The sequence below is a fragment of the Lagopus muta genome, chromosome 7 (genome assembly GCF_023343835.1).
Source record: "Lagopus muta isolate bLagMut1 chromosome 7, bLagMut1 primary, whole genome shotgun sequence".
Classification (NCBI taxonomy): Eukaryota; Metazoa; Chordata; class Aves; order Galliformes; family Phasianidae; genus Lagopus; species Lagopus muta.
In genome coordinates, this window is record NC_064439.1 from 40,357,026 (window position 1) to 40,372,526 (window position 15,501).

The window sequence follows — 15,501 nt, forward strand, 5'->3', positions numbered from 1 at the left end:
TGAAAGCTTCAGTCAAGAGCCAGCGCTCTGCTTTGTCAGAGACATCAGCTCTGCCAAGGCAGCTATATACAGATTAGAAAGATGTTGTGGCAGCAGTGAAATAAGGGCCTGGCATCTCAGCACAGCAAGGTTTCTGGAAAGAACACCTCCTATTAGACCAGCTCATAACTGGGGAAAGGGGGAAGAAAAATAACTCCAAGTTTTCAGGTACAGAGTTTTTTGGGTTTTTGTTCTTGTTGTTGGTTTTGTTTTTTGTATATCACACACTTTCAAAAAAACACATACCATAAAGGTTGTCTTCCTTATAAAACGTGTATGTTCTTAACTTGGGTCAACACAGAGGAAAAGCCCAGGCTGAAAGACCTTATTTTTATACGTTATTAGAAAGTTGCAGAAATGCATGTAAAAGCAATTAGAAACCACAGAATGGTGCTGGTTCACAACAGGGCTGCACCAGCAAGGAGCTGAAAGCAGAATAAGACCCCCCTGAAGAAAAGATAATAATAATCAGGATTTGGACAGAACTTTTCAATATTGCAATAAGTTAACCAAATACACGAGCTGGGTTTCTTGAAAGCACAGTTCCTTGGCTTGGGCCAAGGAATCAATGTATGTCTGCAGCTCACAATTCCTTTTCACAGTCTGGAACTCAGGTGCCAGTTTCAGACTTGAGAATCCTAAGCAAAGAACACAGGGAAGAGAAGGGTTACAGAAACCCAACTTCAGATGAGCCAATACAAACATTTATCTTTCACACAACTTAAAGTTTTTCTACTATTCTTAGTAAGGCTTCATCGAGCTTGCTTACTTCCCTCTTCTCCAAATGTTATCCAATTTACCCTCTCCAGAAAATTGTTGCAAAAAAAGAATTTAGGCCCGGGGTGCTGCATGCTTTAACATACTTAGACGTAAAGCTTCCTATTAGTATACTGAAAGGCAGCACACAGTACTCTCATTATGCTGCAGCAGCCAAAAGCTGACTCTTTCAAAAGCACAGCAAAGATCTTCAGAGGCATCTTATCATTTGCACTGAGTGCTACTGACTTGAAGTCACCACTGTTGCGTCCTGAATAAAATGAGAGGTTAGACTCTAAAAGCATTAGCTAGCCAACTGCACCAGAGGACATTTCATTGCTTTTAAAGCCACTAAATACTGTTGCTCAGGAAAGGGCTGCTGGAGCAGGATTCCCAGAGCCATGACAACCAGGGCTGTGTATACGCAACTTCCTTACATAACATGAAGTCACTGCCATGGAAACCAAAGGACGTCACCAGCTGCCTGTGCTATGCCTGCCTTCAACACAGGGCACTCAAGCATCTGTTCTGCTCAAGTTTGTAAGCAGCACAAGCTGTATCCACATTCATCAGCTTAACCGCTGAACTGGGCTTCGTCTCGTTAGGCATTTATTGCTTTCTAGAGTTCATCACTTAATTCTAAGACAAGAATTGTGGATTTCAGAAAGCTTTATTTTTGTGGCATGGTAACTTCAGCATGAGAGGCTTGCCCAAACGTTTGCCAGCCCTTGCAAGTCAGACACTTATCACATTTTATATGTGCTACTTATAACTTGTGATCATAAGCTAGAAATCTATACTCCTTTTTGCAATAGACACATTTGCTTTAGCTACATAAATTGAGTCCCATTAATAAAAGGGTTTATTTGAGAAATTCATGGGAATAAGTGATTTTTCCTCCTAGCAGTAGCACTGCTGAGCAGTACGCACTGCATATGCTTTTCTGTTGGTAAGACATATCTTTCTACAGAAAACATACATTTAGTCAGGTTTTAGAGTAAACATTCCAGTGAGAAGTGTGTAAGAGACAGCTGAATGTCAACTATCCTGCATGACAAGCCACTGAACTCAAGTGTAAAAAAAAAAAAAAAGAAAAAAATCAACTTATATGGAGATAAGAATGTGTACATGTTTGTTTTTACCACTGTAAAGGTACCTACAGATGGGATGAATGAAGGATGGAAATGGACCCCGACTGGCAGCATCGCGGGCAATTATTCCAATCACTGTGTTAAGATATTAAAGAGAATGTCACTGCCACAGCCTCTTCAGAGCACTGTGAAGAAAGCAGATTTCAAGGGGACCTCCTGAAGATGAGGCCTGAATGCTGAACGTTGAGTCTCTTTCAACATCAAGTTCTTCTGTGCAGAGCTAAATGTGGAAATTTTAATGTAAAAATCACCCATGTCTTTGCATTCTTGAAGGCAGCACCTGAGCAGTATCTCAAGGCTGTTCCAAGGTAGGCACAAACACCCATCCTGAACTACTTCATTCGGACAGGAATTTAGGAGTGGAACTTGCCATGGGCTCAGGAGTAAAGTCCAGGCTCACAATTCACAATGGTACCGGTGACAAGGATGCTTGCTACTAGTTCATATCTGATTTCTTCACAGCACAGACTATGGAAAACAATGGAAACTCCAATTTGTAGAAAACTTCACACAACTCTCTGAAGAGTCAGAACACAGCTTGAGCACAAATCCATATGAAAACACTGCAGGAAGACTTTTATGCACTTAATGAAAACCTACGTAACCACAGTAAAAAAGAAAAGCTGGTCTCATTCTGATCAGTGCTTCAGGGGGGGGTGTTACATTGGTGATATGTTTGTGCTTCAGAAGATAAGGACACCGACCCTCTGCAGACAAGAAGCTTAGAAGATGCCATCCCTGGCATTGAAAAAAAAAACAGAAACAGGACAGTATAGAGTAACCTTGTGTTAGCAGTATCAATGTTTGTATGCATCACAGGTGGTTGTACACTACTATATGCACACTGCTGACGAGCCTGGATGATGACGACGACTCTGGGCCAGCTGTAAATCTGAAGAGCATGGGTAAAGAACAAAATAGAATTGCTACCAAAAATGTGATCTTTGAGTGATTGAACCCTTTTTCTGTTCTTTAGCATCCCATGACCTCCAGTAAGCTTGCATACAGACAGCTCCACTTGCCAGAGATGCTGCTGTCTGCTGACAACATTTCTGAAGTTTTTGTAAAATGGGATTCACTTCTCCCTTGCAGAAGACTGAGGCAGAGATCTTTTGCAATCAATGACAACACCATCAGAATTTACACACAGGACTGGCTGTTCTTGCTTTAAAGCTCTGCAAATCCAATTAAAATGACTATTAGAACACACAAACAAGAGAATTAAGAGAAATCTCTTCCTTCCCCTATCTCTTAAAAAAAAAAAAAAAAAAAAAGAGCAAAATAGCAAATGGCATTTAGCAAATTATTTTCATAATTAGTTTATCTGTCTGATGAAACAGTCTGTTCTATATGTTCCTTTATTTGACTAAGACATGCTCATCAGCAACTATTCTTATCTTTGGAAAGCATTTCTATTTTCATTCAGTTTGGCAACTATTGCTTACTTTTCCCCTCAAGATAATTGCCTGGCTTTTGCTGATTGCATGAAACTATTATAGACAAACTGTTGACGCTCTTCATGAACAAATCAAGAAAACCCACACCTTCAACTTTTACTGAACACTGCCCTCAATCTAGAATAGTCTTCTTTACTCTGACTTGTCAATCCTGCACTTAGAAATGCATTCTTTCTCTTTTGGTTTCTGTTGCTTAGCCACATTTCCAAAACTGTCTATTTAGGTCTGCCAGATCTGTGTTACCAAATTAGTTGATGGCTGAATGTAAGTAATTGGAGTAGTTGTTTGTAAGGCACACAAAGTGAAGCTTCTTATCCCATGCACATGGATTCCATTATGATAAATACTTTGTCCACAGCAGTTTGAAATATAGTGAAAACAGTTCACATGTGAACATGGCTGGATGCTAAAGGCATCTCTGTACTCAAGTTAGGGTTTAGTAGATAGGTTAGTAACCAAAGTCTATCCCAACAGCTTGCCCTCTGTATTTTCACTTGGATACTGGCACAGACCATACAATATTCTTTGTTAATTCCACTTGATGAATGACTGTCATTTTCAGCCAAATGAGCTTCTCTCGCATGGAAGGTGAAGGCAAACGAGCCAGGCTGAGCTGTTCTAACCTGAGCTGCTTCTTGCAAAAAAGGGTGCATCTTATCACCTTCCCCCAGAACACTGGCGCAAGCCGCAAGCTCCCATCACTTCCTTAGCACCAGCTCAAAACTAAGTGAGCAAACAGCTCTGTTTGCTAACCTGGCAGAAGTGAAGCCTGTAGAAAAATTAATAGCCTTCTGTCAAATTAACTCATCAGATCAGCTCATCAAATAGGCAGCCACGCAACAGAGTGTAGCACACAAGAAGGGGTAGCTCTGCACTGATGCAAGCAAAATGGAAGGGCAAAACCACACGCTGGAAGCAGCTACGTACAGTGCTATTTTAGCTTTCTGCACCCTCAAATCTTCAGACTCACCATGTAATACACCCAACTGCCCAGAAGTGATGCAGTGTAACATTAAAAAGGAGTTTTGGAAAAGAAAACAGTCATTAAAAAACTGCTGAAGGATTATTTGCCTCACCTCTGTTTTACTTCTATCGTGTTTGGCTGCAATCCAATTTTGAACCTACTAGAATTCAAAAGGTAATTCAACACCATATATGGCTTACAAACATCGTACTATTTTTTTCCCCTTTAGCCAAGCCTGTCAAATCTTATATTCAGCATTCTCATAAGGTAAAAGGTCACTGTAAATAGCCACTGGCCACGATGCTTACATCAGTCATTTACATGGTGAATAAAGTGCTGTATGCAGGCAGAAACATCAGAACGAGCTTCGTGCAGGTCAGATGAGGTCAGCTGCATGCTCAGCAGTGCTCAAACACAGGGCAAACCTGGCTGAAGCTTTGAATGGCCACCCACTCCAGCAGCACCAAATGCAAGTAAAATAAAGCCCTTGCAAATCCTTGATGCAGAAAAAAAAAAGCAAAAAGCAGAAGAGCCCAGGATCCCTCCAGCAGTGACAAAGTGGGTCTGAAAGCAACACAGCTGGCTCCTGCAACTTGACAGAAGGCAGCAAAATGGATTCGGACTCGAAGCTGCCGGTCAAACAGCACTGAGTTTCAGTAACAGTAATATCCTTAGTCATGTCTTCATGAGCAGCTCCCACTATCCCCTTTGCACCCCTGCGAGGACAGACTGCTATACTGGAGGCCCCATCTCTAATTTATCACCATTATCTGTGTATCACAGTACCATTTCAGAGGCCTGTGCTCAATAATGCTAAATAAACAGCCCCAGTCTCACAGTCTGACCAGAACAAAATTTTAAGTTGTGAGAACACGGAGAACTCCAAGCAACAGAACTTCCTAACTCAGATTCTGAAAAGCCCTGAGAACATATGATCATTGTCTAATGCTCTTCTTGCATCATTTTAACTACAGCCTTCAACACAAAAGGAAATGACAGACCTAAATTAGGTAGTCTCTTTTCAAGTGTGAAAGCTTTTAAGTAGCATCACAAAGGACAGATTAATCTCTAAGCTAGCTGAAACAGTTACATTTCATAAAGCAAGCTTTTCCATAATTTTAAACCATATAACTTACTAAAAGGCTTGCCCTGAATATTTCAGCTCTTTGCAGCAACAAAACATAAATGGTCTTTTCCCTTACAGTCTTTCTAATAATGATTAAGACATCAGACATGCCATTTTGTCACAAGCCTCACAATAAAACCCATGCACTGAGGTTTTTGGGTTTTTTTTGTTTTGTTTTTTTTAAATATGACAACTTCAGATAAATGCAAGTAGTACGGTGCTTTGGTTTTGTCACTAAAGAAGTTAGAATAGAAGCCCTGCAATTTGCTGACAAGTTTAGAGGATCCAGTAACTGGCACTGCACTCTGGGGAGCAAGCAAAAACTGACCACTGCATGTATTTAAGTATCCTGGGACATACAGATTAACCAGCACCCATAAATTACACTAAAGAAGTTCATTTTCAGCTAAGTTTTTCTGCTGATCACAACAGTGCACAGTAAGTCAGACTGCTAGACACCTCCTCCTCTATGAATCAATTCAATCATTTTCTTCTGCTGCTATCATTTGATCAAACTGCTTATAAATTACTGTAAGAACTGTTTTCTGTGATGTCACCATTCTTACACTGAAACAATAAGAGGTCAAAGTGTGCTTTATTAACATATCATTTAATTTAGACTATCTGGTCAAAGCTTTTGGACTCAAGGCAGATTTAAACTCTCCAAGACATAGAAAGGCATCTCTCAAGGCCGAGTCCCAACAAGATGACTCTCAGACAAACAGTGTTTCTCCATTTCTAGCAATGTCCTAAAATACAGCATTGCAAAGAATTTACACTGTGACATTTGTAGAAGTGACCCTCACAAGAGCTGCATGTAATATTTGTACTGCGCTAGCTTACATTCCAACAAAGCTTAAGTCTGCTTCTAATGCTGAGTGAAGTGCAGCCACCAAGAAGCACCGCTGCAGTTACTGTTTATTCACTATTCAAAGTTTTAAACTGCAGTAAGAAAAACAACTACTTATCACAGAATATGAAATGCAGCAAGAAGAGTCTTAAGGCCACAAACAGAAACCTGGAGATGACCACTTAAAGGCAGCATCTCCGATATTCAGACCTTCAAGAACCACAAGCATATCTTATAGCTCCCATTCCTCTCAAGTCCCCGTCCTCACTGTTCCCACCTGCTGGTTGCACAGTCCAATTTATCCCTTCCTCTTAAGAAAAAAAGAGCTAATCATTTATATTTTTTAAAAGGCAAGAATAGTAGTTCAACAGTGTGCAGAAATATCTTGTCAGGCTATAAGAATATCTTACCCTTCATCAGGTAGCTTAGCAAGACTTGGACATGTTGAAAGTCTCAAAATTTAAACTACCACACATTAAGCACAGCAAAATACAGCCACACTGGTGTACCCAACCCTCACCAGTATTAAAGAGACTGGAAGCATCACATAACAGGCACACAAGGACAAGAAATAATGCAGCTACTGTAAGTCATTGGAAATGTTATGTACCTGAATGTGTGGTTAATGTGGTTAATGCTACTTCAGCTAACAGATATGGCCACATGACAGTATTTGCTATTGTCTATATTTAAAAAAAAAACAAACCTACTTCTAATAGCACATGCAAGAGGCCTAAAAGAATAGTAAGACAATTCCCTTATTAGTCTAGCACACTGAGCCATCCAGATGCAACATGAAAGACCAACTTACACATGGCTAATACTCATCTTTTAGAACGGGAATCAACTGGGAACTTACTCCCTACTTTCAGTTCTCAGACAAGAAAAGAGCAGAGAGGTAATAAAGAGTTAATGCTGCTCTTAATTCTTTGTTTCATTTGCAAGCTAAGTACATACATACTAAAATGGATTCCTACCACCTAACAGCAGAACACCTAAGTAGCATGGACTCACAGGGTCATTCTCAGATGGCTAAACTAAACAAGAAATAATCAATAGCTTTGGGGATTTAAACAAAAGAAACTAAGAACAGGTACTTTCCTGAAAAGGAGGTAATGTCCTTGAACAAAGCAAGTTCAAATGTTTGTTTGCATCAATATACTGCATTCACCTTACTATTAATGTTAAAGTTCGGTGTTGTTTGTTTGTTTGTTTTTAACAACACACACACGTTAAAAGAATTTCAATAACTTTTTCAGATAGAGATGCTCCAACGCTAAGTCATCTGCAACTTTAGCAGCACGATAACATTTCCTGCCAATTAGCTGGCTTCCACATATGGCATTATCTTGAAACAGAAAACAGAGTGGTACAACATCATGGTGCTTCACACTGAGATCAGTTGTAGAATTCAAAGAGGACGTACCCACTGCTGGTGCATCATATTCATCCCCAAGTAAAATTTCAGGAGCAGAATATGCGAGAGATCCACAGCTCGTGGTGAGTTTTTTCCCAGGCTGAAATTTGTTGCTGAAGCCAAAATCAGTTAATTTCACAAGTCCTTGTTTTTCAAAGAAGACCACGTTCTCTGGCTTTAAGTCTCTGTGAACTACATGCAGTTTGTGGCAGTATGATATAGCGTGGACTATTTGAGCAAAGTACTTTTTTGCCAGATCCTCATTCAGACCTTCTTCGTGCTTCATGATGTAATCAAACATATCCCCTCCATCACCTAGTTCTAAGATGAGATAAAGCTTAGTCTGGGTGTCAATCACTTCATACAGCCGTACAATATTGGGATGCTGCACTAGTTTCATGCATCTAACTTCTTGAAAAAGATGTCCAGTAGCTAGAGTATCCAGTTTGGTCTTGTCAATTACTTTTACTGCTACTTTTTCACCTGTAAAGACATGTCGAGCAAGTTTGACCACAGCAAAATGTCCTCTGCCCAAAGTCTTATCCAAGTCATACAATCCTGCAATTTTTCCATCGTATCCTCGTTTGAAGCCTGCCATTCTGTTTCAGAAGATGAAATAATGCTCAAGCTCTTTGGAACTGTGATCTTTTCATAGAAGAGTGTCCGTTGCAAATAAATAGTCCATCATCACTGCCAAGCACGCCTGAAAAAATAGAGACAAGATGATATATTTGTATGAAAGTAAGCAAAACCATTATCCTGTAGTGATTTTGAAGTCACACAGGCATGCTGTTACAGATTACTTATAAGATCTTGAGGAGTTTTTGCAAGGAGTTTGGTAAGTTATACCACACTGACTAACATTTCTGAAGCCACATTACCAGTATGGTTGAAGAGAGTGAATTTCAGCAGTGCATTAACAAAAATTTAACCAAAGCTGCGTGGCATTCATGTTCTTGTAAGAAACACATCAATGCATCAGTGCTACAAGGTCTGCTAAAACTGACAGAGCCAGAATCTGCAACTTTTCTGGCTATTTTATTGGCCAGAAATCAGGTGGACATTTACATGAAAACATCTGATTTACCTTAGATTTCAGTTTATTCTTTCATGTTGCAGCATGTTAAACAAACTGACACACAGGATTTCATTTTGTTACATGTGAGTTTAAGTACTATCGACTAATCCTGTAATTACCACAAATTAACAAAGCTTTATAGGCTGAAATTAAAACATGTGGCTTACAAAAAAAGTTTGGTTAAATATTTTGACTAGAGTTATGAAAACTGGTGATAAAAAGTTTGTGTATTCAGCAGCCCTGGCAATAAGTCAATAAGAATAGAAAGGAAGCAGAGACACCACAGGAGGTTCAGTTTGTGCTGAATTCCTGCTTACAACTAAATCCAGCACACGTTTCAAGAGGTAAGGTCCATTTTACAGAACGTTCACATTCAAACCTGTTTTAGGTCTCATGCCTTATTTTTATTTTATTTCACATGTAAAAAACTCCAAAAAAACTTTTTCTTGTGCTTGTAACTTAGATTGGAGTTTAACCATCTGTAGTTATCAAAAGCTAGCCATTCATCCCACTTCTAGCACAAAGCACCTAGAAATATGAAAACTAGATGGCTTACCGCCAGCTCAATGAAACACAAAACAGCTCTTTGTAATATATTCTCTTTTTTAGAATACATTTTCTCAGTTTCAAAACAAAACTTCAAAAAGAAAAGCTCTGAAAAGGAAGCTGGCAAGCAAACATCTCCCGACATTAGCTATTCTCAAGTCAGAAACATAAGCATTAAATTAAAAACACTCCCTGCTACACAAGTTATTTCACAGGCAGTAAACTAATGAACTTGATTTCCTATGTATTCCATTACAAGCTTGGGGTCCTCTGAGGATTGTCTGATGCTTAACAAGCTCACCTTACTGCTTCTCCCAGCTGGAATCATGGTATAACCTCTTCTCTATCCAGCTGTCTACTTCCATAAAGTCAGCAGGAATGCAGTTCAGCACCTCCACCCCTGTAAAATTTGAATGAAATCAATCAACTTTTGAAACCTCAAAACGTAACCAAGGAACAGAGTAAGTGCAATGATTACATAAACATGAAGTATTTGTTGTTATTCTCTGGTGTTTGTTTTGGGAGGAATATTAATCAAGCTTTAAAAAGAACAAAACTTGATTGATTTTGTGCTACTGGACCTCTTTATTCAGCTCTGGAGCACTCTACTTCAGACGTTCTTCCAAAAACAACTATTTCACTTACAGATACCATAGCATCAAAATGCAGTGCTGAAATAACAAATGAGTTTTCTGCTAAAGATTGCTTTCTCTTTTTGGATTTGATTATTCAAGGTACAGGTGGATATTACGCATCCATAAACTACAATAACACAGCTAGAACTTAAGAGCAATAGTGAAAACCAAAGCAGTTTCCTAGCATATTCAGAGGATGGTCATTTAAATCTAGAGCCTCCCAGTGGAAAACAACAACAACAAATCTATTTTCAAGTAATTCCCCAAGCACCACCTCTAAGAGGCATCAAATACTCAAATCAAAGTAAGTCTATTCTTATTTATGCAGAAAGGTGAAGTACTACATTGACATGTCCCATCTTGCAAGACATACTGCACAGATGAGCAACCCAAACTCAAATCCATATTCCATTTGGTAAGGATGCCTACAAGTCAAGAAACACACGTTTCTTCTCAGTCTACTTTATGACCAAATACATGGAAGGTAACTTTGGATCAACAGGAAAGACAGTAGCAAGGAAGCAAATGTAACAGAGGAAAACAAACACTGAAGAGGCATCTGAGAGGAAATGGAAGAGATGAGGTTTTTCTTGGTTTGATTTAAAACTAATGCTTCAAGCAACTCTTCTGTTCACACCCAAGGGAACCACTCAGCAGGCAGTTTTCTACTGCATTGAGACAGCAAGGCACAGAGTAATTCCCCAGTTTGGACAATTTTGTATCAGGTTGAGATTGCTGGGTCTGGGAAATTGACTCCATACTTTTTCCAATAACAAATCTTTCCAATTCAGTACTTGCCTTTCACAGTATTAAAACTGTGCACCAAGGATTATTATACAGAAAAGCTTTAAGGGATTGAAGCTTCAGTAGGGTGGCAATATCTGCTCCTCAACACCACACTGCTAGTCTTACAGAATTTCCTCTATTGCCATCAACTGAATCACATTATACATCCCATCCTTACTCCAGAAAGTACAAAACTAGACGATGGCATGCTGCTAAAGACCCATCTTGAATTGCTTCCTACCTGGTAAGTAACCATTAGAAGACACAAAGGGAAGAGCATGGGACAAAAGCAAACAGCAATAAATAATGAAACCCTACTTATCTCCAGCAGATTCAGAACCTTCTTTACAGGTATTAATAACATCTGGTGGATTCCATCCAGATGAAATCAAGTCAGTACTCCATAAAACTATGTCAGTTTTTAGTATCACAAACACCCTACAGCAAGCTAGGTAAGCTGTCAAATACATGTGTGCTTTGAGAAGAACCACTTGTTTGTATTTGGTCTCCTGATAAGTTGTGCATCTTCACGCTCACCATCTGCCTCAAAACAAGAACTACTATACTCTACCTCTGCTGGAAGTAACTCACAGATTTAGGTTCCTTCCTAGCTTCAGCTCTACCTTGTTCAAGTCTGAGTTTGTGATTCCTTTTACGGAGGTCAGTTCATAGACTTTGACATTCTTCTCACTCTTCTCCAAACATTTCCTGGTTTATCCTTACTCAGATCAATATGTTGGTTTACGTGAAGCTTTTTGTCCTGCCCCTGTTCATTTAGGCTGCTATTGAACACAACTGTTTCCATATAATGCTTTATTACAGTTCCTCAGTAATATAAGGTGACAGAAGCTGCAACCCGTAACCACTGATCTAAATCCTTAAACAGGCTACATGCATGGCTTGCATGGCACATTCTGAACTTACTGAGAGCAGCCCTCTGGAGAGGCTTAGGGGCTTCAGCAGATGAAAAGTTGGGCATGAGCCAGCAGCCACAGCCCAGAAAGCCAACCATATCCTGGGCTGCATCGGAAGAGGTGTGCCTAGCAGGGAGAGGATTGTCCTCTATATTGCCCTACAGAGGCCCCACCTGGCCTGGAGTCCTTACCAGAGGACTGGAATACCTCTTCTATGGAGAGGGGATGAGAAAGCTGGGGTTGTTCAGCATGGAGAAGGCTCTACAGAGATTCCACTGCATCCTTCCACAACTTGAAGGTGGCTTTTACAAGGGAGAGAACAACTTTTTATACTGCCTGACAGTGACAGGACTAAAAGAGGAGAGATTTGGGTTAGCTGTTGTGAAGCAATTCCTTGCTCAGAGAGCAGTGAGGCATTGGCACAGTCTGCCCAGAGAGGCTGTGGGTGCCCATCCTTGGAGGAGTTCAAGTCCAGGCTGGAGGGGCCCATGGGCACCTGATCTAGTAGGTAGCAACCTAGCACATGGCAAAATTTGGAACTGGGTGGTTGTTAAGGTCCCTTTAAACCTAAGCCATTCTGTGATTAAAAAACAAACAAACAAACCACTCTAACCAGACTTTTTATTTATAAATAAAAAACACATTTAAAATTTCTAGTAGGACATTAATCATCCACACAAGTCTGGTTTTGCCCATAATCCATCCTAAATTAATATCTTAAGCTGGCCTACTTTAAGAGTTTGAGAACCTTCTATATAAGCTATCAGCACCATAAACTATGCTCAACTTCTTACAGACTCCTTCTTGCCTAAATATTAACCTCAAGATTTAAACCCCCATTCAGAAGAATTCATCACAACCTACAAGTCTGACTCAAGCCACAAAACAGGTCTCTGAGGAGACGTGGCTTTAAGAGACCCCTCTTTAAAGTCTCCAGATTCAAGGATACCTGAGTATTTGTGTTCATACAACACAGAGCTTTCTTACTGCATGGCAAAAACCAGAACTTCAGTACTGGAAGAAGGAAGAACAAGGATGACTGACCAAAAAAAAAAAAAAAAAAAAAAAAAAAGGCTCATTTTAGTTTAGCATTTGTTCCAAATTTAAGAAGGTTCCATTCTTGCAGAGGGCAGAAAGCAAAGCCAGCCAGATGTAAGAGAATGTAATTTGTCTGAATTTAAGTATCTAAAACACTCAGCTCTAAGATTTATACGTAAGTATGTTGTTCACTTGGCACATTTGCAGCAATGTTTGTACAAACTAAATGTTTATAACCCATAAACATTAACCTGCCAACATTATTGCAGCAAAAAATCAGTTATGCTTAAGCCACAGAAAAATACATCAGACAGTAATCAATAGGATAAAAGCTTACAGAAATGGGAATTAAACTATATTTATTAATGCTGCATTCTCATTAGCTGAAATTAACATAGATTCATTAGTAATTTAACATAAAGGCTCAGTAAAAGACTAACTTTTAATTCTGTGCTTTTAAAACAAACGCTCACAGCTGAAGCTCCCACATCTGAACATGAGCTTGCTAGACATACTAAAGTAAAAATGGTTTGCTACTAGGAAACAGAGACAAAACCCTGATGGTACATACGCATACAAGGCTTGGTTACAATGTCAGTATTCTAATTAAGATAACACAGTTGTTATGTTTATACTTTCCACTGATTTTGCTTTCAGTGCTACCATTATCCTGACAAGAAGTAATTTTTTCCTCAGTTTCTCACTAGAGGAAGAATTTTGGAAGTACTTATGGAGCAAGAAAGAGGGCACAAAGCACAATAACACTATTTGATAGAACAAATCTCAGCTATAAAACACTATTTCAACACAGCCACCACCATTAGCTGATTTGTGCAGGTGAGCTGAATGAGATGCTCTTCATTTTGTGGTACGACAGCTGTGCGTGGCCATCCAGAATGTGGCTTGTTTTTCATGTCATTTTTCATGTCATTGTCACCACTGCTAAAATGCACCACCCATCACCGCACTGTGCTCGCATTCATTGTTCAGCCTCCAGAAATACTCAGCAAGCATCAATGAATCTCAGTGGGTGTAGTTTTTCCATCATGGAGGAATTCCATTCCACATCTTTGCTTTATACACTCTGCTGTGTCAGACACCGTTCTGTCCCTCTGCTGCCATCTGTCACACAGCAACAACATGGAAAGGAATATCGGTGGGAAAGTTCAACCTCTTCTGCTACACCAACAACATCTGCCTCTGACATCATGGGTGAACATAAAAGAGGAGGCATTACTTTCAGAGCAACCACTGTATGCACCCCATCTCGCAGATGCTGCAGTTTTCATAGCAGAGGTCTGCAGAAGCAGTTTTGTAATATTAGATGCATCTATTTAAGAGACTGAACAACGGTACAGCAATTCAGTCATCTCTAGAAGTATCTGGACTGATGTCTAACAGGCCTGTTCAGAAAAAAACAGCACATTTCAGAGACATTACTGTTTCTGTAAGCAACCCATCCTTTCCATGAAGTTTCCATTAGATTATACGCTAAGTGCAACACAGCCTAGTTCACCCAGCTTTAATGCCTGTATTAGCTTCTTAATTTAGAAAATAGAGTCAAGGCTCCCTTTCAATGTAACATTGCAGCATTATCAAAACAAAACCTTCCCTCTGTTATCAGTCTAACAGACACGAAGCCTGAAGTAATCTTGACCGGCACGCACCCCTCCAGAGAGCTAACCATTCCTGTCTGCCTTCACACAGAATGGAGATTCAGACGAGTCACAAACAAATTGCACCCAGAAGCAGGTAGAATAGACCAAATGAATCATTTCTTAAGAGCACGTTCTCATTTTCTGTAAGAGGAGTTGAAGGTGACAAGTGCTATGGACGTACACATTATACACATCCACAAATTAAATGTCACCCTCCATTTCTCCTTTCAGTCTCTTCTGTCTCAGAAGAACAACAGCACCTACACCAACTATTTATTTACTAAATAAATACAAGTTGAGGATAAGACTTATGTTGCTATTCTAACTAGAAACCGTAAATCAAAATTTAGCACAAGTTGATCACAGATACAGAAGCAACTTTTTGACTCAGAAAGTAACTTATACAAGTAGTTATAATCTGAGTGTATATCAAAGGAAGTATGTACTCAGTGTACAAACTTGGCAAGGGCAAGTAGGATTTTTCCTATTATTTCACTGTTTCCTGCCAGTGTTTATCTGCTATCCTATAGCAAGGTACCTTCACAGCCCCATCTGTAAGTCTCTGAAGGCAGTCCGTTTTTATAAAAGCATGACCCACTCTCTGTGTGTGAGGATACCACACTGTGCTTATCTGCTTTCCTGAGGCTTTTGTTCATTGATTCTCTTATATAATGGAAAGTCAACATGCTTGAAACAGGAATGAAGTGTTGCATACATGAAGCTTGAAGAGCATGCATGGCTACTGTATACTACGTGCTCTGAAATCTGGTCATGATCCATTTCCTCCACAGTATTACAAAGTAGTGAAACCCCACAGCACCTGATATCCCCTGAGCAGACTGGCACAATACGGGACTTACAGTCTGGAACAATTGTGCTCCCTCAGTTTCCACACACAGGCGTCACAGCACAACAAAGAAGCCCTTCCTGCCTGGCTTTCCTGTGACCTGTGCCTCCACAACTGCCAAAAGTACTCAAAGCAATACCAACCTACGGCTGTCCTACAGCCAAATGCTTTGCAGATACAGCAAAGGGGGGAGGCCAGGTTTTAGGACTCTGCCCTTACATAAACAAGGCTATCTTACA

At 39.8% G+C, this 15,501-nt stretch overlaps 1 protein-coding gene across 1 annotated transcript in view; it reads right to left on the bottom strand.

Annotated features, from left to right (window-relative positions):
* The window catches only part of SNRK (SNF related kinase), a 38,411-nt gene that overhangs the window by 16,914 nt on the left and 5,996 nt on the right, over positions 1 to 15,501 (bottom strand). Inside the window, exons 2-3 of the mRNA XM_048951879.1 lie at positions 9,686 to 9,784; positions 7,770 to 8,463 (exon numbers count right to left, since the gene is read on the bottom strand). Of these exons, the coding sequence (XP_048807836.1) occupies positions 7,770 to 8,358 (589 nt within the window). The 5' untranslated portion in view covers positions 8,359 to 8,463; positions 9,686 to 9,784. The remainder of the gene's footprint in view (positions 1 to 7,769; positions 8,464 to 9,685; positions 9,785 to 15,501) is intronic.